Source organism: Fundulus heteroclitus, chromosome 8 (assembly GCF_011125445.2).
Source record: "Fundulus heteroclitus isolate FHET01 chromosome 8, MU-UCD_Fhet_4.1, whole genome shotgun sequence".
NCBI classification, from domain to species: Eukaryota; Metazoa; Chordata; class Actinopteri; order Cyprinodontiformes; family Fundulidae; genus Fundulus; species Fundulus heteroclitus.
The window spans coordinates 3,579,208-3,602,626 of record NC_046368.1 but is presented as its reverse complement, the minus strand read 5'-3'; the positions used below and the strand labels follow the sequence as shown (position 1 = coordinate 3,602,626).

The window sequence follows — 23,419 nt, the reverse complement described above, 5'->3', positions numbered from 1 at the left end:
TAGAGAATAAAGAGGTTAGAGCCGTTAAAGTCCAGCTTTTATTCATGGTCACGGTGGTTTTCACACATCAGAACCTTAATCACATCCACATTCCTGCAGAATAAGTTAAAATCAGCAGATAGAAAGAAACAGTCACACATATTTACAGTCACAGCGTCGTGCTGCGTTCAGGGCCCGGCGAGGCGTTCAAACGCGGCCGTCAGCTGATGAGGGAGAAGTCGAAGTCGCTGAAGACGCGCTGCTGCTCGGCCGTCAGGACGCACGGCGTCCGCGGCAGCGACAGAACCGGCTGCAGGCGCGTGAACTCCTCATCGAAGTTACTGACGTCCTGCGGCGCCGCGATGGCCGGCAGGAAGGGCGGCTTCATCCTCTTGGCCAGCAGGGCGTCCCAGTCCATGTTCTGGAGGCAGAACACACCCGGGTCAGAACCAACAGAACCCGTCCTCACAGCAGCAGAGGCCCGGTTCTAAACGGTTCCGTTTTACCCCCAATAAAGATCAGTCTAAGGTTGGATCCATCAGAACTTAATCATTTATCAGAGCGATCAGAACCGGCGGTTCCCTCTAAGGGTCCGTTTGTTCTGGTATATAGCCCGGTGTAGGTACCAGATCGGCTCGGGCGCTTCCCGATGACGTCATTGTACGGCAAATCCACTCAAACAAACTACTACGGTCTCCATTTGTTACAAATCAATTTGATTTTTTTAATTTACGGTTATTTTCCAGTAACTTAATCTTTCTGGAATGCTTCTGTGGTAGTCTGACAATTTAATCTGTAATTTTGCCGGATCAAAGTTACATCTTAAGAGAAATTTCCTTCCTCCAATTTTTTTTTTTTAAAGTTGTGAAGGGAAAATAAACCATAAACCATTTAAATTTAATCACGGCATTCATCACTTTAAAATCAATAACGTTTATTCCTCCTTTTTCTGCTGATATTACTATGTCGTTCTTTCTGATCACATGTTTTTTATTATTCCAGATGAAATTGTGATGAATTTGATTAATTTTTTTATTGTAGTATTTGGTATATTTAAGATATATGCTGGATAAATTAGTCTGGCTAGCCCTTCCGTTTTTGTTAAAAATATTCTTCCAAAAATTGAGCCAACTGTCAAATATTTGTTGATTTCTTTGTAAAATGGTTTGAATATTTGTTCTATAATTTCCAGTGTGGTCCTTGTTAATCATTATACCTAAATATTTTACCTCAGTGGGGGTTCCAGACCAAATTTAGCAGGGTGGGTCAGGGTGGGGCCAGTGTTTTTTCACAGGGGCACAGAACAAAAGATTGGGGGGGAAAAAAACTTAACAGGTCAACATTTCATCGTTTAATATATTAAGCCAATTGTGGCTCTGGAACTGCAGGTTGCACACCTCTGATCTTTTCTCAATACAGCAGGAGCTTAACGTGAAACAGCTTAATTTTTAGTTATTGTTATTTTTATTATTATTTATTTTTTAATTAATATGTTATTTTATTATTGGGTAAAAACAAACAAAAAAATACAACTGATCTAAATGACCAGTCAGTCACGGTATGTTTGTCAGCATTTATCATCCTAAGAAATTTAATATCATGTTTTTAGTACAGGGGCCAGGAACAGTTCTACAGGGGCACAGGCCCCTGTTGGCCCCTGTCTAGAACCGCCCCTGTTTTACCTCATTTTTATCAATTAAAGTGGGTTGATTACTTTGAATTGCTAAGATTTCCTATTTTTCTATGTTCATTTTCAAGCCTGAAGCTTTTTAGAAAAAAGAAACCGCTAAATTAACTAAATAAAATTGATTCGTTACAAATGCAGACCGCGGGCTCTATGTAGTTTGTTTGAGTGGCGTTGCCATAATGTGACATCATCAGGAGGCGCAGGGACCGTGGAGAATTACTACGTAAAATTGTCCGTTTACAAATCGCAATCCCGCTCTCGAATAAAACCTACACCCCGCTATAATTACTTTAGTAAGTTGTCCAGACCAATTACAATATTTTGCGTAATTGTGCAAACGTTAAACCAATCATGTATGATGATGTCATCAGAAGGCGCCGGACCCGAGTCGATCTGGTACCTACAGCGGTTCTCTGACCAGAACACAGCCCTTTGTCTCTAAGGTCATCAATAAAAAACATATAAACCTAGGCGGCGTCGCCGTGGTATGGTTCTGTATGGTTCTGCTCCTGGAAACGGGCCGGGTTCTGCGGCTACCTGACCTCAGAACCGCGGTTCTGTGGCTACCTGACCTCAGAACCGCGGTTCTGCCGGACGGAACACCCACCTTAAAGAACGGGTGCTGCTTGATCTCAGCGGCGTCCTCCTCCCCTGATCCGAGTCGGAGAGCCGGATCTTTCTGCAGCAGCTGAAACAGAGCAGCCATGGTGGAGATGAGGCTGTGAGGCCCATCGGACCAGAACCAGAACCAGAACCAGAGCTCACCTTCTGGATGAGAGACGCCGCCCTGGCAGAGAGGGAGCGGGGGTAACGCACTTCTTCGTTAACGATGCTGTCGAACACCTCCTCCTCATCGTCACCGGGGAAAGGAGACTGGAAGCAGAACAGAACCTTGTGATGAACAGAACCCGTCCTGCCAGAACCGCCCCACGTTCTGGGTCCACTGACCTCCCCCAGCAGCATCTCGTAGACCAGCACCCCCAGCTCCCACCAGTCCACGCTGCGGGTGTAGCTGTTGTCCGTCAGAACCTCCGGCGCCAGGAACTCCGGCGTGCCGCAGAAGGTGTTGGTGCGATCCCCGTGGCCCATTCCTGCAACCAGAACCACAGAACCTCAGAACCACAGAACCTCAGAACCACAGAACCTCAGAACCACAGAACCTCAGAACCGACCCGCTGGGTTAGTCTGATCAGCGGTCTGACGTAGACTCAGACACACGGAGGGAAACGGATTATAGAAAGTTAATTTATCATCTCAGAGGAACCAGAGAGATTATAAACTGGTTTACAGGAGCAACATTTACCGTCTGCTGTAAAACTAAAACATTTATTAGAGCCGGACAATGGAGGAAAAAACATCAGTAAAATAGAAATTATACTGATCAATATCGATAATTATCAACAAGTTCAAAACATATTTTAACTGCAGCTCTGGCTGTTTTATGCTGTTGCTTAGCAATCTATTTTTAGACACAGACAAACACTGAATTCAAACTAAACCTTTATTCAAACAACTTTATACCAAAACTACAACTTTTTAAAAAAGAAAAAAGAACGTTTGAACTCTGAACCCTTTGAAGGGGGCGGAGCTTGATGACGGAGTCTGTGATTGGTTAGGAGGATGTAGACTCGTATTAACTACATGATAGGCTGGAATGTAAAAAACTATTCAACTTTTTATGACCATTTTTTCTGTTATCGATATATATTATTGAATTATCGTCCAGCCCTAACATTTAGTGTAAATCTCCATTTTATTTTAACTAATTTAACAATCGGCAGTCCCAACGTGCCTCCCTTAATGCGATCAAACTAGGAAACAAAGGTCACAAAGGAGGAAACCTCCACGAGAGGTAAAAAAAAAAAAAACAGGGATAAATATCTAGAATATAAAGACCATGATGGACGGTGAAAAGGGAGGGAATTGCCATGGCAACCAGTGGGAGGGAGGGAATCGCCGTGGCAACCAGTGGGAGGGAGGGAATCGCCGTGGCAACCAGTGGGAGGGAGGGAATCGCCGTGGCAAAGGGAGAAGAATCCCAGCAGAACAGCTCAGAAAAGGAGGGAATTACCATGGAGACCATTGAGGAATCAGGAAGTCGTGATTTCTCCTCCTGTCAGTCACTAAGTGGTCAAAATCACCTGCTGGAGGACTACCAGGATAAAAAAGCTGTATCTTTAATTTTCAAAATAAAGGACAAAGCCAGCAGTGCAGATAACTTGAAGCGTTTTAGAAGGATTTTTATGATGCCAGGAATGATGGACCTGCAGAAAGAAATATTTCTAGATGTTCAAAGATAAAACAGAGACTACGCTCCGTCTTTTTCTGTTGGCCTTCACAATAAGAGTCATTGAGACTAAATGAGTTCAGTCAGAAGCTCCAACATCCACACCAACCTCATGGATTCTACCTCCAGAAGGTTTCAGGTCTTTCAGAACAGAACCGCCATGGTAGGAAAAGCTTTTTGGATCATTGAATAAACAGAAAGGATCCGTTTCTCACCTTCTTTACACAAACCGAAGTCTGCAATCCTGACGTATCCATCAGCGTCCATCAGCAGGTTGTCCAGCTTCAGATCCCTGGAAGACAGACAGGACAACATGCTGCAGATTCCCAGCACCGATCCGTGAGTCTGAAGGCGGTTCTGACCCGCTCACCTGTAGACGATGTGGTTCTGGTGCAGGAACTCCAGACCGAGCAGAACACACGAAGAATAAAACCTGAAAACCAGAGAGCAGCGCTAACGTTAGCTGCTGAGCTTCGGCTGAGGCGATGCGGTTCTGACCCGACGGAGAGGTCCGCTCACAGGGTCTGCTTCTCTGAGAAGATGCTGGTGTGGATGTGCTTCATGAGGTCTCCTCCTGAGGAGTAGGCCATGACGAAGCAGACGTGGTCCTCCGTCTGGAAGCAGCCGTGCAGGTTGACCAGGAACGGGTGGCGGGCCGAGTTGATCACCTCAAAGATCCGCTTCTCACACATCAGGCTGCACAGAGAGACGCCTTCAGTCACAGCGGGCCAGAACCTCTGGTCCAGAACCTCCGGGCCAGAACCTACGGTCCAGAACCTACGGTCCAGAACCTCTGGTCCAGAACCTCCGGGCCAGAACCTACGGTCCAGAACCTACGGGCCAGAACCTCAGAACCTCTGGTCCAGAACCTCCGGGCCAGAACCTACGGTCCAGAACCTACGGTCCAGAACCTCTGGTCCAGAACCTCCGGGCCAGAACCTACGGTCCAGAACCTACGGGCCAGAACCTCCGGGCCAGAACCTCTGGGCCAGAACCTCCGGTCCTGCCCACCGTAGAACTTAGGTCCAGAACTTATGGACAGAACCTGGTTCTGCCCAGTTCTATTCGACTTCATCTGGAGAAGACCAGGTTCATCCAGTGGTTCTAACACATAGAACCACTGGATGAACCCGGTCTGACCCAGTGGTACCAACGGACCAGTACCATAATGCAGCCACTGCTCAACGGTTCCTTCCCAACAAACTGCCTTTAACTTGTCCATGAAAATGTTCTAGAGCAGAACTTATGTTGGGTAGAACTCAATGATCCAGTCCGGTACTGTTCCAGAACCAGCCCGGTTCTGAGCCTTCAGGAAGTGGTTCTGGAACCTTCTGCTTGATTTGGGAAGGTTTCAAAAAAAGTTTTTAATCGTTTAATCTGAGTTCCCGGACAGAACGGGCTGCATTATGTAATGGTACCGTTCACAGGGAACCAGGTTCTGGAACGATCCAGAACCGCAGCGACCCAAACCGGGACCAGAGCAGAACTTCCTCACCTGTCGACCTCGTCCCGGGTTATGACGTCACCCTTCTTCAGCGCTTTGATGGCGAACATTTTCCCCGACTTCTTATACTCAGCCAGCAGAACCTTGGTTCCGGATCAGAGATGAGGTCCGGTTAGAACCATGAACCTTCACCAGGTTTTAAAGTTAGAAACCAGAACCAGAACCAGTACCTTGCCGAAGTGACCTCTGCCGAGGACGGAGATGCAGTGGAAGTCCTCCATCTTCAGCTCCTCAGACCTGCAGAGGAGAACACGCGTTCTGTTTAACGGAACCAGGAACCGGACCTTCAGCTGCAGCTCTGACCCGGTCTGGTAGGAACTGACTTCTATCCCAGTCCATCCAAGCAGAACCTAGCAGAACCTTTAGTGTTTGGGTTCTTTAAGGTTTTATGGAAAAGCCAAAGATGCAGGAATCAGGCGTAACATTATGACCAGCATAAACCACGTTCCTTCTGTGTTCTTCTAGTTTTACGTTTATAAACATAAATCAATCTATGGATCTTCAGAACCAGCTTGAGTCGCACACAGGCGAGTGACTGGACTGAGGACTCGGGTTCTCAGCAGAACCTTGGAGAACCTGGCTGCAGACTGAGGATCTAATTATGTGAGTTGGACCAGAGAACCGTCTAAAAGCTGCAGGACAGCAGAACTCAAGGCCCGGACCTTAAAGAACCCTAAACTGGATGTTTCAGAACTTTATCATTATTGTTGCTCGTTAGCACGCCTCACCTGGCTAAGAAACGGAAAGAACAATAAAAATGATGCTTTTCAAGTTATTAGAAAATAAAATACACTTAACAGCAGCTAGAACGTGATTATATGAAGTATTTTCATGATTAGGACAGAAACATTTAAGCTTTGGAAATTTAAGGAATGCTTAGAAAGTCAAACAGCACTCCATGCTAGCGCCTAACTGCACTTATTCATCTGTCCACCCTAAACATTTCTGCCTTAGAACAAACTTAGAACAGAGCCGAGGTTCCCCTGGTGTGTCTCTACCTGTCAGCCAACAGTTCACCTTTATTTAACGATTATTTAACAATTATTTAACCTTTATTTAACCATTATTTAACCATTATTTAACGATTATTTAACGATTATTTCACGTTTATTTCCGCGGTGAGAACCAGTCTGTGCCGTGGCTCCAGCCTGATCCAAACTCTCCAGTAGGATTTATTCAATCCTCTCAATGTTGCATGAAACCATATTTCCTTTTCCTACAACATTAATGTTCCTGAATGCAGCATTCTGCAGCGTTTCTTCAGCAACATAAATATCTACAGAATAATAAGTGGCTAATGTGGGCCAACAGAACAGTTTATAATTTTTTATCTGCTGTAACGTTACAGTTTTAGCTGTGAGCCGCCATCAGCAGAACAGGAGACCTTTCTGAGTTAGTGAGATAAATGAAGCGTTCAGAGACGTTCTGGTATCAGGAGCAGGTGGAACGTCTGACGGTGAGAACCGGTCAGCAGCATTAAACTCACTGAGGAGCAGGACGCACAGACGCTTGTCTTCTGGGCTTCAGGCTGCTTTTCCAATCTGGAGACTTTTGGGGAAAATCAGAAATAAAAAACATTAAAAACTGAGAAATGTTTGTCTCTGATAGTCATGATGATAATAATGTTCTCCACAGTTTAAATGCTGAAGAACTTCCTCTCAGACCTGAGAGGCGTCCTCCTTCCTGGACGGCCGTGGAGATCTGCCGGCTGCTTCTTCAGAGAAGTTCAGCCTGGATGCTGCAGATTCCCTGAGAGAAGAACCGCTGGTTATCAGGTGGATGCTGATTAAACCTGCAGAAAGCAGCTCCTCCTGTGGGAGGCGGACCCTCACCGTGCCGGAGAACCGCTGGAGGAGGTGGAGCCGGAGGGCGGCGCCGGCAGCGGAGGACTCATGGGTTCCTGGGGGGTGCAGGGAGGCAGCAGTCTCATCATCAGACGGCCCCACGTGGCAAAGTTCATGTTCATCTGAGCCGCCCGGAGGAAGTTCTTCCCTGAAGGCAAAATAAAGCAGAAGCTGAGTCAGATTCACACCTCAGCCGGTCCGGTCTGGTCCGGTCCGGCCGTGAAGAAGCCCAGTCAGCCATGGTTCTGATAAATGGTTTCCCATCATTTCTTTGTTTGGATTTCAGCTTCATAAAGAACATTTTATGGTTCTGGGACCCAAGAAGAGTGGGTCAGACGCATTAATAAATCTGTAGCAACGTGGTTCTGGAAGGTTCTAACGGGTCGGGTTTCAGGGTTCCAGAACCAGAACCTGCCCAGGTTAAGACGGGCCTCACCGGTACCGTGTTCAGAAGCATAAATGTTCAGAAGCAGAAATGTTGGTCTGATTTTAAGCAACAGAAACTTTTCCACCTTTTTCCTTTGGGAAGATCCTCCTCTGCCTCTGGAGTTTAGACGGACGCTCGATGACGGGATTGATGAAGGTCACCTGGAAATTAACAGCTGATCAGAGATCCCGGCTTAAAACGGCAGATATGCAGAAATCAAACATTAATCACATTTTTTTACTGGGATAAATGTCCAACCATCGTCTACAACACGTGTCAAACTCAAGGCCCGCGGGCCGAATCCGGCCCACCACGGCAATTTATCCGGTCCTCATGAGCCAAAAAAGGCACATCATGTCATAAAGTAGAGGCTTATATACTTTTAAATTATATAAAGTGGCTAAAGCTGAGCCTCCTGTAGCTAATGTTAAAATTTTTAACTGTGTAGTAACAGCATCCTGCCACTAGATGTCAGTTTTCCTACAACACATTAAAACAACCCAGAAATGTCCAGAAAGAGAAGAAGTGATGCAGAATGATGAGTTTAAAGTGTAACTCACCACAATATTAACTCTATTTACAGATAAACTCTATAAACTGGGCCTAAGCTGCTACTTTGATGTTACTGGACATTTTACCATACAGAATCAGTGCTAAAGAGTTTTCCACTGTGCCGTTTAATCAGAATTTAACAGAGAAGAAGTTAATTAAATGGCAGTCAGGCTGCAGATAATTTCTATTTGATCTGAGCCGAGTAAAGAAATGCTGCGTATCAGAATAAAGAAATGCTGCGTATCAGGATAAAGAAATGCTGCGTATCACACTCTATGCAGACGATGTGATCCTATCACAACATTAAGGTACTGACAGACACCGGTTTATGATGCGATCCAGACGAGTTTCAGCCTCTCAGAACCAACCAGGTGAAACAGAAAAGCAGCAAACCTCGATGAAGAGGATGCCCTGAGGCTCCAGCTCCAAACACATCCCATGTCTGCGGTTGTCCAGGAAGTCCTCGAGCCGCAGGAACTTCACGGCGCTCAGAGCCCGCCAGTCTTTACGGTACACGGCGATTTCCAGTTCCCTGGACTGATCAAGGCAAGTCGAGTTTATTTATGAAGTACTTTTCAGTAACAAGACCATTTAAAGTGCTGTAATTAAAAAAGCATTACAGAGACAGAGGAACAGCAGAAGGTCAAGCTATCAGATCAGCTGATTTAAAGGAACTCAGGCTTTCAGCACTTTTCCAGTTTTCTGGGAGTTTGTTCCAGATCAGTGGAGCATAGGAACTAAATGCTGCTTCTCCATGTCTGGTTCTGGTTCTGGTTCTGGTTCTGGTTCTGCAGAGCAGGCTGGAGCCAGAAGACCTGAGTGGTCTGGAGGGTTGATGCCCTGATAACAAGTCTGTGATGGATTTAGGAGCTAATTCAGGGATTTATAGACTAACAGAAGGATTTTAAAGTCTGTTCTCTGAGATCCAGTCTATCACAGCATGTTTGTTCCAGAACTTTTCATCAGAACTGAAATTATGTGTGTAAACATCAGCGCTCCATCACAACCAGGCTGGAGAACCTCGAGATGTTTCTGCTCTCCAGCTCAAACATCTAAACTCTGGTGAGGAAGCCAAACTGCTGGAGGTCATGTGATCAAAGGCAGGAGAACCACCTCCATGTTCTATGGAGCGTTCCTCTAGAAGAGCTCTTTAAACTAAAACTGTGGCATGTTGGAGATCCGTCTGTGAAGCAGCTCTCAACAGCAGATGTTTTCCTGATGAGAGGATTATTAGCAGCTGCTAAAAAGGTTACAACTCTGAACTGGTTCAGTTTGAAAACACCGACATTAAAAATTAAAATAAAATAAAAAACTCCTTTATTAAACAAGTAATTAGATCAGATTCATAATATTTTCTGAATGGAAATTATTACTTCTAAACTGAAGCTGGAGACAGATTACTGGTCAAAGTGGTTGACTTATGTGTGTGTATAATAATAATAATAATAATAATAATAATAATAATAATAATAATAATAATAATAATAATAAATTTATATAATTGCCCCACTGTCATAATGTTGTATAATCCTTGTTTCAGGACCTGTTCTGGTTCCGACTACAACCTAAAAGCTGCTAAAGGAGGTTCTTCATCCGCAGGAACTTCACATGAAGCTCCTGAGGCATCGGGATATTTTCCCAGAACCCTGGACTCACGCTCCAGAACCTCTCCAGAACCTCTCCAGAACCTCTCCAGGTTATGCTCCACACTGCAAAAAGGGAACTAGCAATAAGTAAATTTTTCTTGTAATTCGTGTATATTTCCTTGACTTGAGCAGATAAATAAGTATTCTTGCAGTTAAAATAGGAACCATTTATCTCCATCATCTTATTTAAGGTGAAATGTATCTAATTATCTTGTTTTAGGGGTAAAAATTCTCTTTTCTCTGGAAAATGGTCTGATTTATCTTCTCCAAATCAAGGAAAATATGCTCATTTCAAGAAAACTTTACTGACTTTTAGTTCCTTTCTGCGGTGCAGACGTTCCAGACGTTCCTAAAGTCTATTTACCTTCAGCCTCACAGACTGTAACTGGATCAGAACCAGAACCTTGAGAACATGTTTACTGCTGCAGCTCAAACATTACGTCACCAGAGGGATGAAAGCGAGGAGAACCGACCCGCTCCAGTTCGGTGCTGAAGTTCTGGCCCCAGGCCTCTTTGCCCAGCGGCCTCCAGTGAGTCCGACCCACGACCCGGTTGTCCACCTTCAGCTCGGCGCTGACCTCAGCTGGAAGAGACATGAGGGACAACGTCAGGAACAACGTCAGGAACCGGGTTCTGCTGGACCCCAGTCAGAGCCGACCAACCAGGAGCTAAAGGAACCCCAGCAGAACCATTCAATGTTCTAATGATTTCAGAACCGCCACCCAGAACCTCCAGAACAAAGAGAACTGCAGGACTCCTTACTGGACAGGTCATCCGACTTCATCGTCCTGCCGTTGTCCCTCCGTCCAGAACTTTTCACCTTCATGGACTTTCCGTCAGCGAAGCCCCAGGTGGAGGCGGACCGACCCGGAACCGACTCCAGCAGGTCCTGGCACCCCATCAGGCAGACCTCCAGCCGACCTGGACCAGAACCGCAGACGCTTACATCAACAGAACGTCCCGTTTGCTGCAGGTGATGCAGAGTTCTACAGCGGCTGGTCCAGAACCTTCTGACCCGGCTGTGATCCGAGCAGAACCGCTCCGTACGTCAGCAGGAAACATCGTTTAGATCTGCAGGTCCAGTCCAGCCTCTTCTGGACCTCGGTTCTGAATAAAACTGATGTCTAAAGATTTGGAGGCTCTTCATGTTTCCTTTGATCTTAGTTTGGATTTACATTTTTTATTTTATCTTACCAAGGTTCTCATTGGTTCTCATTGAGAACAGCAGCGATGCTGAATTTATGTTTAGGAAAATATATCATTAAAATATTGTAGAGATGAAGAACTTTAATTGACTTATTTGTCTAAATTACTTTGGAGTTACACCAGTGAAGTGAAGTCTGTTTTTAGCTGTTAAAACCAGCAGCAAACATTTAATTATATTGTTTACTATAACGGCAGGGCGGCCATCTTGTTTTACCCGCTTGTTTCACAGCTCTGAGTTCAACTCGACTCTCAGAGGAAACGCTTCACAAAAAGCACGTTTTTTAAATCATTTATTTAATTTATTTTAATAAAACGAAAAGGAGGGGAGGAAAAAATAGATTAATGGGATTTTGTTTCTGAGCCACATCACCAGCTCTAATTTAGCTCAGGTGTGCAGCAGCAGGTAAACACCTGAAACATGCAGGGACGCTGGAACCCTGGAGAACCCTGGAGAACCCTGGAGAACCCTGGACTGTTGGGAATCTGCTCTAGATTCTGGTTATTTTCAGCCTCTATCTTTTCCCAGCAGTTTGCTGCAGCCTGAACCCCAGGATGGATGCAAGAAGTCCAGACCAGGGGGTCCAGAGCGCGGCCCGGGGCCATTTGTGGCCCCTGGGCTGACTTTGTGCGGCCATCCAGCTAAATTACAGCAAAAGTTTGGTGGTTTTTATGCAGGTGGAATTTCTTTATGTTTAATTACTGTAAATTTAAAAAGAAAAAAATAATGCACAGTCGCTTTAACTTTTACTCCAATGCAGACTTTGGTGCATTAAATCTGATCAGCATTAATTTATTCAAATTAGCTAAACACAATTTAATATGTTTTCTTAAAATTATATTTTGTTGAGTAGGTTAAAATAAATAACATAACCAATATTTTTGGTTATGTTATTTATTTGTATTCATGTTTTGGCCCTCAGGTGCTTTCCATTTGACAAGTTTGGCCCCGTAGCCAAAAGGTTTGGACCGTGCTGCTTTAGTAAACCCCCCCCCCCCCCCCCCCCGGGATTATTGTGGATTATTAAAATTCTGGACCTGTCAGACTGGCCGGTCTGAAGAAGGAGGAAGAGGACGGCAGGCTGCCTGATTTCTTCGGCGTTCCGTAGGACGGTGAGATCCCTGAAACCAGAGCCTCTCTGATGGCGGCACAGGACGGATGTCCCTGCGGCAGCTCGCCCAGACGCTTCTCCAGGGACAGACGCAGCAGGTCCACCTTCTGAGACGACTCGTGGACCCGGGCCTGAGCCTGCAGGCACAGAACGCAGCGCTTAGAACCCATCGGACCAGGAGATCCTCTGGATCCTGAATCCTGTGAGGAACCGACGAAGGTCTGCTCCTCATCAGTTATAGCCGGCATCACTACATCTGTCCAGGTCCAAAGGAAAATAAATCTCAGAGACAACTCTGTCAGATTAATACACATACCAGAAATTATAGATTGGAAATTAACATTAAATATTTAGATTTATGAATATACATTTTAATAACTTGTAAAAACCTACATTTATTCCAAGAAAACTAAAATATTTGTAATCATCCTTTGTTCGCGGAGATCAAGTTGAACTGCCGACCAATCGTCTCGCCTAAAGCAGCGTTAGCCCCGCCCACTACCGTTGATGACTATCGCTTAAAGAGGAACTTCACAGGAATATTAAAAATAATTGCATTATAAACTATTATTAAAATTTAAATGTTTTTCTCTTTATTCATTTTATAGTCGATCACATTCTGCTGATGACAGGAAGTCATTTTTAAAACAGCAGTGATGAGACGTTCCTGTTGATCTACGGAGAGCCAGGAGGGTCAAAATTCACATGCTTTAAAGACGCGGCGGCTCTGAGAAGCACAACGAGTTTAACGACTTTAACGACTTTCAGCTTTTAGTTATTCTGGATCCTGGAACTAGAAGGACTATCAGACACCTGGCAGTTCTTAGTTCTGGACTTCACCAGAAGCTCCTCACAGGTTCTGGTTCCATAACGGTTATCCTGGCCTAGAAACCAGCAGAACCAATCGTTGGGTTCCTGATGGACTGGTGCTGACCCGCAGAACAAAGTCAGAACCTAACAGAACATCTAGCATCAGCTGACCTGACGTCGGCTGAGCTTTACAGACGGAACCGGCCCGGTGGAAACGGACCGGACCGGCCCGGCCCGGCACCCACCTCGCTCAGGACCCGGCGCTCCTGGATCTTGCGCTCGCTCAGCTGCTTGGCCACGTTCTTGGCTCCTTCGGCCACGGCCGACTCGATGCTCATGCGATGCAGGAGCTCCGCCACCCGCAGCTCCAGAGGACTGATGATCTCCTCGTTGGGACCTGAGGAGGGAGGACAGCTCAGAACCCCGACCCGTTTGGGTTTAGCGGCAGCTAACGGCGTCGGTGCTGGGCTGGCGGGATTTACCGAGCAAAGCGCCTCCGTCTCTGGCCTGGCTGACTTTAACGATCTGCATCCTGAGCAGCTCGATCTTGGTGCGGCTGTCCTGCAGCATCTGCTGCGCCGTGGCCAGCATCTTCCTGTCCTGGAACACAGAACCGATCAGCGCCGGGTTCTGATCCGCTCACAGAGGCACCAAGGAACCCAACAGGGCTCAGAGTCCTGCAGCTTAAAGCCCTCTTAAAGGAACGGTTCTCTCTGACTGTATGAAGCAGTGCTGGGCTGCCCCTCCCCCACCTGTTGCTGCGGGCACGCAGACCTCCCGGTTTACCTTGAAGGAGCTGTTGGTGTAGGTCAGGATCATGTTCTCAGCGCCCTGCTTGACTTTGCTCTCCATGGTCAGCTGTTTCTTCAGGGTTCTGACCCGACTGGCCAGCGGTGATGTCACTTCCTCCCACTGACACGACTCTGACGAAGGTTTCTCCTCTTCCTCTGGGTCGGCTGCTTTAAAAACGCACAAAAACAGATTCATCACACAAATTAAGTGAATTACTCTGGAAGGTCACTGAGGGGGCGGAGCTAAAGGATAATCACTGAGGGGGCGGAGCTAAAGGACAGTCACTGAGGGGCGGAGCTAAAGGATGGTCACTGAGGGGGCGGAGCTAAATGATAATCACTGAGGGGGCGGAGCTAAAGGACGGTCACTGAGGGGCGGAGCTAAAGGATGGTCACTGAGGGGGCGGAGCTAAGGGATGGTCACTGAGGGGGCGGAGCTAAAGGAAGGTTACTGAGGGGTGGAGCTAAAGGATAATCACTGAGGGGGCGGAGCTAAAGGACAGTCACTGAGGGGCGGAGCTAAAGGATGGTCACTGAGGGGGCGGAGCTAAATGATAATCACTGAGGGGGCGGAGCTAAAGGACGGTCACTGAGGGGGCGGAGCTAAAGGATGGTCACTGAGGGGGCGGAGCTAAAGGATGGTCACTGAGGGGGGCGGAGCTAAAGGATAATCACTGAGGGGGCGGAGCTAAAAGATGACGGCTCGGTCTGTGGAGGCCCAGAACCTTCAGGAGGTTCTGACGGGCCTGCAGGGTTTTCTGACTGCTGAAACAGAACCTTTAGGTCCAGTTGTGCTTTTTAATCGGATTTCATCGGATTTTATTGTTTCTATCTGCGTCTCACGTCTAACTTGTTGTGCAGAACTTTCTGAAGGCGCTATAGAAAACGAGGTGCTGGTCCAGAACCGCAGTACCAGGCTGGCTCTCCATGTCAGCCGCTATAGAAACAGTGCTGAGCATTAAGGGAGTCCAGCTGAGTAATATCAGCAGCTGTGATGGTTCACATTGTGCAGCTCTTGGTTTAAATGTGATAAACAGCATTAGATGCACGGATGGCTGAAGGTTTCCTGGTGGAGCAGCTCATGGTGAGGCTGACGCTGAATGTTCTGCTTCGTCCCGTTACCTAAACGACTCAATTAGACGCAGCTTCTATGAGCAGTTTTCTTAATTATCTGGATTTATTGGGACTGAAAGGCTCCAGAAACAGCCTGATGTTCTAGTTTTCTGTTTATTATTGTGAGTCTGTTTTTACCGGCTACCTGTGAGCTTCTCCTTCTCCGTAGCCATGGACATGGCGTTGAGCTCCTGCAGCTCCCGGTGCAGCTGGTCCAGCTTGCGGTTGGACGCCTTCACCTCCCCGTCCACGTCGGCGGCGCCCCTGCGGCTGGTGTAGGCCCGTCTCATGCGCTCCGCCGCCTCCTTGATCTTCAGCTCCAGCTGGATCTCCTGCCTGACGTGCGCCCGGGCGTTCTCCAGCTGCTGCTGGAAGTGCGGGTCCAGAATGTCCAGCTGTGGCAGCTTCCCGCCCTGAGAAACAAAGCAACGCTAGACTGGAACACGGTTCTACAGCACGGTTCTACAGCACGGTTCTATAGCACGGTTCTCCAGCTGCTGCTGGAAGTGCGGGTCCAGAATGTCCAGCTGTGGCAGCTTCCCGCCCTGACAGGAAGAACGCAGCGTCAGGCTGAGAAACAAAGCAACGCTAGACTGGAACACGGTTCTACAGCACGGTTCTACAGCACGGTTCTACAGCAAGGTTCTACAGCAAGGTTCTACAGCAAGGTTCTACAGCACAGTTCTACAGCACGGTTCTACAGCACGGTTCTACAGCATGGTTCTACAGCACGGTTCTACAGCAAGGTTCTACAGCACGGTTCTACAGCACGGTTCTACAGCACGGTTCTACAGCACGGTTCTACAGCACAGTTCTACAACAAGGTTCTACAGCACGGTTCTACAGGCAGTTCCTGCAGCATCAGCCAATCACGGTGTGACAGACACAGGAGCTGCTGCCGTCTGACTTTGACTAGACCATTAAACCAGCAGCCAATCTGCTGTTGCTTCAGAACCAGAACAAAACCAGCGGAAACATTGGGGGAAAAACTTGGATACAAATAATACAACCAGGATGAAAATCCGGATCAGTTCAGGAAACGATCTGAAACCGGAACAATTCGAGGTGAAACCTGCAGATAATCTGGATGATTACGGTAAAACTGACTGAAAACAGTTTCTGTGTAAAAGCCAGACAGGTTTCCTCCTGTCGTTATCAGCCGAATGCTCCAGAGCAGCAAACTGAGAAAACAGCAGCAAAGAGTTCCTCTGTTTTTCCACTTCAATCAATTAGTCACTTTATTTTGGTAAATTAATCCACATTAATCACAGGAAACAACAAAAGAACAACAATAAACAAACCCATAATTTACCAATAAAGGATTAGGCTGAAGCAAAGCTTATTCTTGTTTTATACCTTACAACCTACCAGGATAGCTTCACAATACAAACATAAATCTACATAACAGCGTAAGATTTTATCATTTTACATTCTAAAGCTCTTTTTAAAGTTCACCAAGAAAGAACATAATTTAAAATCATTATTCAGTTCATTCCACAGTTACACACCAATAACTGAAACACATTTCTGAATACCAGAAGGAAGACTTTTGTCCAAAGCTTTATACATTATTTCTAGTATTTTTATATAAACAATATCTTTACATTTTAATGTATCATTTGAATAAAGAGTTTATCAGTCTATATCCCACCTTATTAATAAGCCTTATAGCTTTTTCTTGCAACTTAACCAATATATCAATGATTGTTTTAGTTGCATTTCCCCAGATTTCTGAGCAATAAGACAAATAAGGTATAACCAAAGAGGAATATATAACATGCAAGCCTTTAAAATGTATTAAATATTTTATTTTAAACAATATTCCAATAGTTTTTGCAACTTTATTTCTAATATATTCTATGTGAGGCTTCCAACTAAGTTTGTTGTCTATAATAATCCCTAAAAAATTGTCTCATGAACTCTTTCGATTTTAACTCCATTTATACATAACTTTACATTATTATAGATCTGATTACCAGAGAATAACATGAATTCAGTTTTTCCTTCTTTTAACAACTTATTGTAATCAAACCATATTTTTAAACTCAGCTAACTCTTTTTCTACTGTTATTATTATTTCATCCATATTTTTAAACCAGAAAAAAAAGAATTTGTATCATCAGCAAACATTATAAACTTTAAAACACTGGATACTGCAAAAATATCATTTAAATAAAGTATAAATAATTTAGGTCCCGGGACTGAGCCTTGAGGAAGATCACATTTCACTTTGTCTGTTTGTGACTTTGTGTTGTTAATTTGTACATTTTGTAATCTATAACTGTAATAACTCTTTAACCAGTCACATGTAACCCCCATAAACCATACAGTTCACATTTACCTAATAGTCGTGGATGGTCAATCGTATCAAATGCTTTGCATAAGTCAATAAACACCTTCTGCTCCACAAACTCCATCACAGCTAAAGTTGTGGACCAGTTGTTCCTGCAGCCGTACTGGAGTTCATTCACTATATTATTTTTATTAAGAAGGGACTCCAGCCTTTTTATAAATAATTTTTCCATAATTTTTGAACATTGTGGTAGCAGTGAAATGGCCCTATAATTTATTTGCTTGTCTCCACTTTTATGGACTGGCAAAACCTTTGCCATCCTCGTTTTATCAGGAAAGGTTCCAGTTAGGAACGATCTGTTACAAATATAGGTGAGAGGTTTAATAATACTATAAATTACCTCTCTCACGACAGCCATATAAATATCATTACAATCTTTAGATTTCTTATTTTTTAATTTTTTTAACTACATCTATTGCCTCACTTTCACTCACTTTTCCCAGGAACATTGTATTGATATTATTAAATTTATAATTATGTTTTCCATCTCTAACCTTTGGCAATTTGTTTACAAATTTAGGACAGATATTCACAAAGTACTTATTAAAAACTTCAGTGATATCCTCTTTTTTCCCCACTATGTGTTTAATACATATTGGGAAATCTCTATCTTTATTGTTTTTAATTATACTATTAATTAGTACCCTTAATATCATTGCAGTATTTTTGCAGTAACCTATCATAATGTTCTTGCTTTTGCTTTCTCAGCACTGATGATTTAGTATAAAGCCCTTAATAATCAAGCTCCACCATATATCAGAGCTCTGATTACCCCGTATGTTCCTAACAGAGCACTTCGCTCTCAGACTGCAGGTCTGCTGGTGGTTCCTAGAGTCTCTAAAAGTAGAATGGGAGGCAGATCCTTTAGCTATCAGGCTCCTCTCCTGTGGAACCAACTCCCAGTTTTGGTCCGTGAGGCAGACACCCCGTCTACTTTTAAGACTAATCTTAAAACTTTCCTTTGTGGCAAAGCTTCTAGTCAGAGTGGCTCATGTTACCCTGAGCTACCTCTATAGTTGTGCTGTGATAGGCCTAGGCTGCTGGAGGACATCAGGGTCTAATTTTCTCACTCTACTGATTTCTACTGTTCTCCAGTTTTGCATTGTATTACATTGAAATGACTGTCGTCATTTCAGCTTTTAACTTTTTGCTCTCTCTCTTTTTCTTCATAGTAGGTACACCTGGTCTGACGTTCTGTTAACTGTGACATCATCCAGAGAAGACGGCTCACCCGCTACTACCATCTAATGTAGAACAGATTACTAGATCAATGTGTGCTTCTGTGCTTTTTTGTTTCTCTTGTTGTGTCTCTGCTCTGTCTTCTGTAACCCCAGTCGGTCGAGGCAGATGACCGTTCATACTGAGCCCGGTTCTGCCGGAGGTTTTTCCTTCCCGTTAATGGGTGGTTTTTCTTCCCACTGTCGCTTCATGCTTGCTCAGTATGAGGGATTGCAGCAAAGCCATGTACAATGCAGATGACTCTCCCTGTGGCTCTACGCTTCCCCAGGAGTGAATGCTGCTTGTCGGGACTTTGATGCAATCAACTGGTTCCCTTATATAGGACATTTTTGACCAATCTGTATAATCTGACCCAATCTGTATAATATGATTGAACTTGACTTTGTAAAGTGCCTTGAGATGACATGTTTCATGATTTGGCGCTATATAAATAAAATTGAATTGAAATTGAATTGAATTGAATTGATGTTAACTTATTTTTACAGATTTTACATTTTTCTTCTTTTTCCTGAGTCGGGCACTAAATTAAATAATAATAATTGAATAATAATTGAACGTTATTGATCTCACAATAGAGAAATTCACTTCTGCATCTTAACCCATCCCCTTGGGGAGCAGTGGGCTGCCATGTGCGGCGCCTGGGGAGCAATCAGGGGTTAAGGGTCTTGCTCAGGGACCCAGAATGGCAGCTTGTGGGAGTTGAACTCAGAACCTCTGGGACCGAAGCTCTAACCACTAGGCCACCACTCCCCTATCCTCATATAACTTGTTTTTCTTTTTACATGCCTTCTCATAGATCTTTGTCATCCAGGAAGTCAATCTATTTTTGGATATTTGTTTATATTCTTTAAGGGGACAATAATGATTATATATTCTTACAAATATTTCCAAAAACGTATTATATGACTATATTAATATCATCAACATAAACATTTTGCCAATTATAATTTAATAATTTTACTTTCATTTCTTCCACAGCTTCAAGGAATTTTACTATAAATTAGTAATTTGCTTTGTCATATTTAAGTTAAACTGATTATTAATATCCAACAGTAAACACTGGCAGATTATCAGTTATATTTATAAAAATTATCAATCAATGACGTACTGTCTTTAGTTATTCATGTAGGTTTTAGGATTAACGGATAGAAACCTAAACCAAACATTGTATTTATAAATTCTGTCGTTTTCTTATGCTCATTATATTTCAACAAATCAATGTTAAAATCTCCATAAATAAAAGTAAACTTTTCATTGTGTCTTTCATACGTCTCTAATATTTTCTAACTAAACTCATCTATAGATGACCCAGGAGTCTGATAAACCACTAATTAATAAATGTCCAGGTCTATTACCCTTTCATTTTAACAGATAAACATTCCATCAAGTTATCAGCTGAAAATGTCATTTTAGCAATAAGCGTCCATCTCAGTCCAGACCCAACAAACATCAGTTCTTTTTTATTTAACTTATTCTGACTAAACAGTTTACATCCATCCATCCAGCAGAGTGTTTCTCTCAGTAATCTGAGATTGCTACCACACTAAACCCTTCATCATGATTTAGTAAATAATGACACTGGAACCTGTTCTGGAGACGGGAGGCTAGACCGGGTCAAACACCAGAACCTACAGGTCCAAACACCAGAACCTACAGGTCCAAACGGCAGAACCTACAGGTCCAAACACCAGAACCTACAGGTCCAAACGGCGTCTTACTGAGAGCCAGATGAAGACGGCCTCTCTGGTTTGAGCCACCTGAGGACCGCCAGGCTCCTGCTGCTCCGCCTGCATTTAAATATCCAAATAAATGGAAAGTGTCTCTTTAAGACGGCCTGTTCTGCTGCGCCTCATGGGAAAACATGGCCGACATCCTGAACTAAACTTTACTAAATCAAGGTGTTTATGATGGTTTTCATCATATTTCCTATTATCACAAGGATGATTCATGTGAGGCATAAATCACTAAATAACTAAACCATCTAAATATTATTACTCTGGGTGGAAATAGTGCGTTACATAAGGCTGGGGTGTAACTCATGTTTTCCTTCCACTAAACTTTCTCCAAACCCATTAAACACAGCATTAAATAAACCAGCAGCTTCTGCAGCGATGAGCTTTAGTCTCCTCTGGAGGAACCGGACCCTGTGATCGCAGGTCATAAACTGGACCCAGCGGTTCTGTATAGAACCGGTTCTTTGTTCTGGACCAACAGCTGATGGATGTAATATTCTAGTTTTATGAGAAGCTGAATATTTCTAAGACAACAACAACCAAAACCAGCAGAATAAACTCCTCCTTCTTTTGAAATCAACAAACTTTTCTTAAATGATTTTCTGGTTTATTGAGAAACCAGCTGGTTCTGATAAACTGCACCAGAACCGGAACTGTAGAAAGCCAATTATTGTGATTAACTCATTTGTCGCTGTGTTCTAATGAGGTGACTCCCGGCTGAAGGAGTTCCTTCTGGGTCCAGACCAGATTCCGGGTCCAGACCAGAATCCGGGTCCAGACCAGCAGCTCCGGGTCCAGACCAGATTCCGGGTCCAGACCAGAATCCGGGTCCAGACCAGCAGCTCCGGGTCCAGACCAGCCGGTCCGGCTCGGAATCCTTTGGTTCTGACTGGAAGCCTGAATAGTTGCTGCTGAGTGCAGGAAGTTTGTTTCCTCCGCTGCTGATTGGAAGTGTTTGCGAACACAAAGCCAGATGCGAGGAGGAGACAGAAAGTGGACGAACAGGAAAGTCAACAGCAGCTCTCTGCTTCTCACCGGAACCTAATGACCCGAACCGGTTCTGATGGCATCCGCCCGTCCCAGCGGTTCCGAACTGCGCCGGACGGAGGAGCGGGGACTCACCTGAGGTGCTGGGGCTGACATGGCTGCCAAGTGCGCGGAAGGAGCTCGGACGGATCTACCTGCTCAGGTGAGCTGACGGCCTCCGCTTCTTCCTCAACCACCGATAGAAACAAATCTGATCGAACCTTTGGGTCCGCGCTGACGTCACCGCGCGCCGATTGGCTGAGCGCGCGGACATGGATGCACCTGCAGCCAATGGCGTCGCGGCGCTGGTGCACCTGCACAGGTATCTCCGCGGTGCATTCCAGCGGCCTCCTCCCTGCGTGGAAATCAGAGTTTCATCTCATGAGTCACGAACTGGATCCACGTTCCGGATCTGAGAACCGGACAGGTTGTTCCGAAACACGCAGCGCTGGCATGGCGGAACCTTCTGGACCTTCTGGTCCCTGGAGAGGGCCTAGTGAAGGTTCCCTTCACCGTGGTCGTCTCTGCTCCTCTCACCTGCTTTGACTTTATTTTAATATTTAATCTGGGCTTTATTGTGATCAGAGGTGACCCGGGACAGGAGGTTCCCTGTGATCCACACCTGTAACCGTCTGTGGGTCTGGATCCACCCTGCAGGGAGAGTCTGAGGCACAGCCGGCCCAACCTGAGCCGGTTCTGGTGGGACATCAGGGCAAAGTAGGAGAACCTGCTGCTGCTTTAACAGACGCGGTTCTGGAAAATCAACCCAATCAGGTACTTAAAGGCTTCAGAACTCAGTGAGTTTAGGTTCTCCAGCGGAATGAGAGACATTTGGATCTTTTCAGCAGAACCTGCATATCCAGTGGAACCAGTTTGAGCTCTTTAAGCCTGTCAGCTGTTGGCTTATAATCACAAATATCCAACAATGGAAATCCCAACATTGTTCTGGAACAGAAATCAAATGAAAGTATTTTAGTTTGAGGATTGATACCATGAAGCTAGTTTGACTCTGACATTAAAATCTGATATATTTCACAGCTTCTTAGAGGACTGTGTGTGTTTGTTTACTTTATATTCATATTAGTTTGGCAGGACATTAAAGTTTTAAAAGAATAGTTCAGTGTCACACATTCAGCTGGATGGTCTGATTACAGGACGATGGTTTTTATTACATCATCAGAATAATTCATTTCACAGATGCAGCAGAAATACATTTGAAAATAAGAGACAACGTAAAAAAACTCACAGTACTACCACTGCAGTAACTACAGTCAGTAGGTAACTTTACATCAGAGACGACATAAATCACATGTGGGGTTCCCCAAGGTTCCATCCTGGGTTCCTCCTGTTCTAGATCTACATGCTCCTCTAGCTCAGATCATAAACATCATCAGCTACCATCACTATGCAGACGACACACAGCTCTACATCACCATGTCACCAGGTGACTATGAACCAGTTCAGCCTCTGAGGAAATAGAAGAAATCAATGCAGGAGGAGACAAAATGTTCTTTAACTGAATAAAAACTAAACTGAAGGAATAATTTCTGGACCAATAGAGGAGAGATCCAGAGTTAGCTCACAGCTTCAGCTGCTTCAGCTAGGAACCACTGATCAGGCCTGAAACCTGGGAGTAGTGATGGACTCACACCTGAACCTCCATCTGAAGACAAAGTGGACCTTCTAGAACCTGGAGAACATTTCCAGGATTAAAGGACTGATGTCTCAGCAGGATCTGGAGAAACTAATCCATGTTTATCTTTAGTAGAACTGATCATTGAGAACATGGAGGATGGAGTCAGATCCTACAGCCTTACAGAGAGACGCTCTCTGCTCTACGGAGGTTTTAGTTGGTTTCTGTGAGCTGTGCTGATACGCCATGTCACGCAAAGGATTGTGGGATACCTCATAGCTCCTTATCACGGTAAGGGACCTTGTGAGGTTCCTATTCTAAAGGAGCTATGAGAGGAAGCATAGAGGCTCCTTTCCTGCCTCCTTCCTCCCTGACTGCAGTATTCAGACAGCTCTATGATGGCGACCTCTGATCCAGAAGTTTATCTCTAAGGAACCCAGCTGTCTTCATGTCTTCCTCTTTTGTAAAACACTTTATATA

At 44.7% G+C, this 23,419-nt stretch overlaps 1 protein-coding gene across 3 annotated transcripts; it reads right to left on the bottom strand.

The window, feature by feature from the left end:
- Positions 1-24: 24 nt before the first annotated feature.
- On the bottom strand, positions 25-21,877 carry pkn3 (protein kinase N3). Of its 3 annotated transcripts, none has more exons than XM_036139955.1 (22): positions 21,403-21,874; positions 15,101-15,368; positions 13,838-14,007; positions 13,534-13,651; positions 13,297-13,448; positions 12,168-12,378; positions 10,689-10,847; positions 10,400-10,509; positions 8,674-8,817; positions 7,814-7,889; positions 7,290-7,449; positions 7,122-7,206; positions 6,944-7,005; positions 5,628-5,694; positions 5,449-5,540; positions 4,473-4,649; positions 4,324-4,386; positions 4,169-4,245; positions 2,615-2,757; positions 2,432-2,539; positions 2,274-2,354; positions 25-400 (listed from the first exon to the last, which is right to left on the bottom strand). In XM_036139955.1, the coding sequence occupies exons 1-22, from the start codon at positions 21,421-21,423 to the stop codon at positions 200-202; spliced, it is 2,745 nt and encodes a 914-aa protein (XP_035995848.1). In that variant the 5' UTR covers positions 21,424-21,874; the 3' UTR covers positions 25-199. The 3 variants fall into 3 exon arrangements, with proteins under 3 accessions (XP_035995848.1, XP_035995847.1, XP_035995849.1); XM_036139954.1 differs by having other exon boundaries at positions 13,838-14,010; positions 21,403-21,873; XM_036139956.1 differs by lacking the exon at positions 25-400 and adding an exon at positions 2,052-2,208 and having other exon boundaries at positions 2,239-2,354; positions 13,838-14,010; positions 21,403-21,877.
- Positions 21,878-23,419: the final 1,542 nt, after the last annotated feature.

Coding starts and splice junctions, on each gene's coding strand:
- pkn3 (XM_036139954.1), bottom strand. CDS start 21,423: ATGTCAGCCCCAGCACCTCAG. Junction 10,510..10,688: donor GAAGTCGGATGACCTGTCCA/GTAAGGAGTCCT, acceptor TGTCTCTTCCAG/CTGAGGTCAGCGCCGAGCTG. Junction 2,540..2,614: donor ACGAGATGCTGCTGGGGGAG/GTCAGTGGACCC, acceptor TTCTGCTTCCAG/TCTCCTTTCCCCGGTGACGA.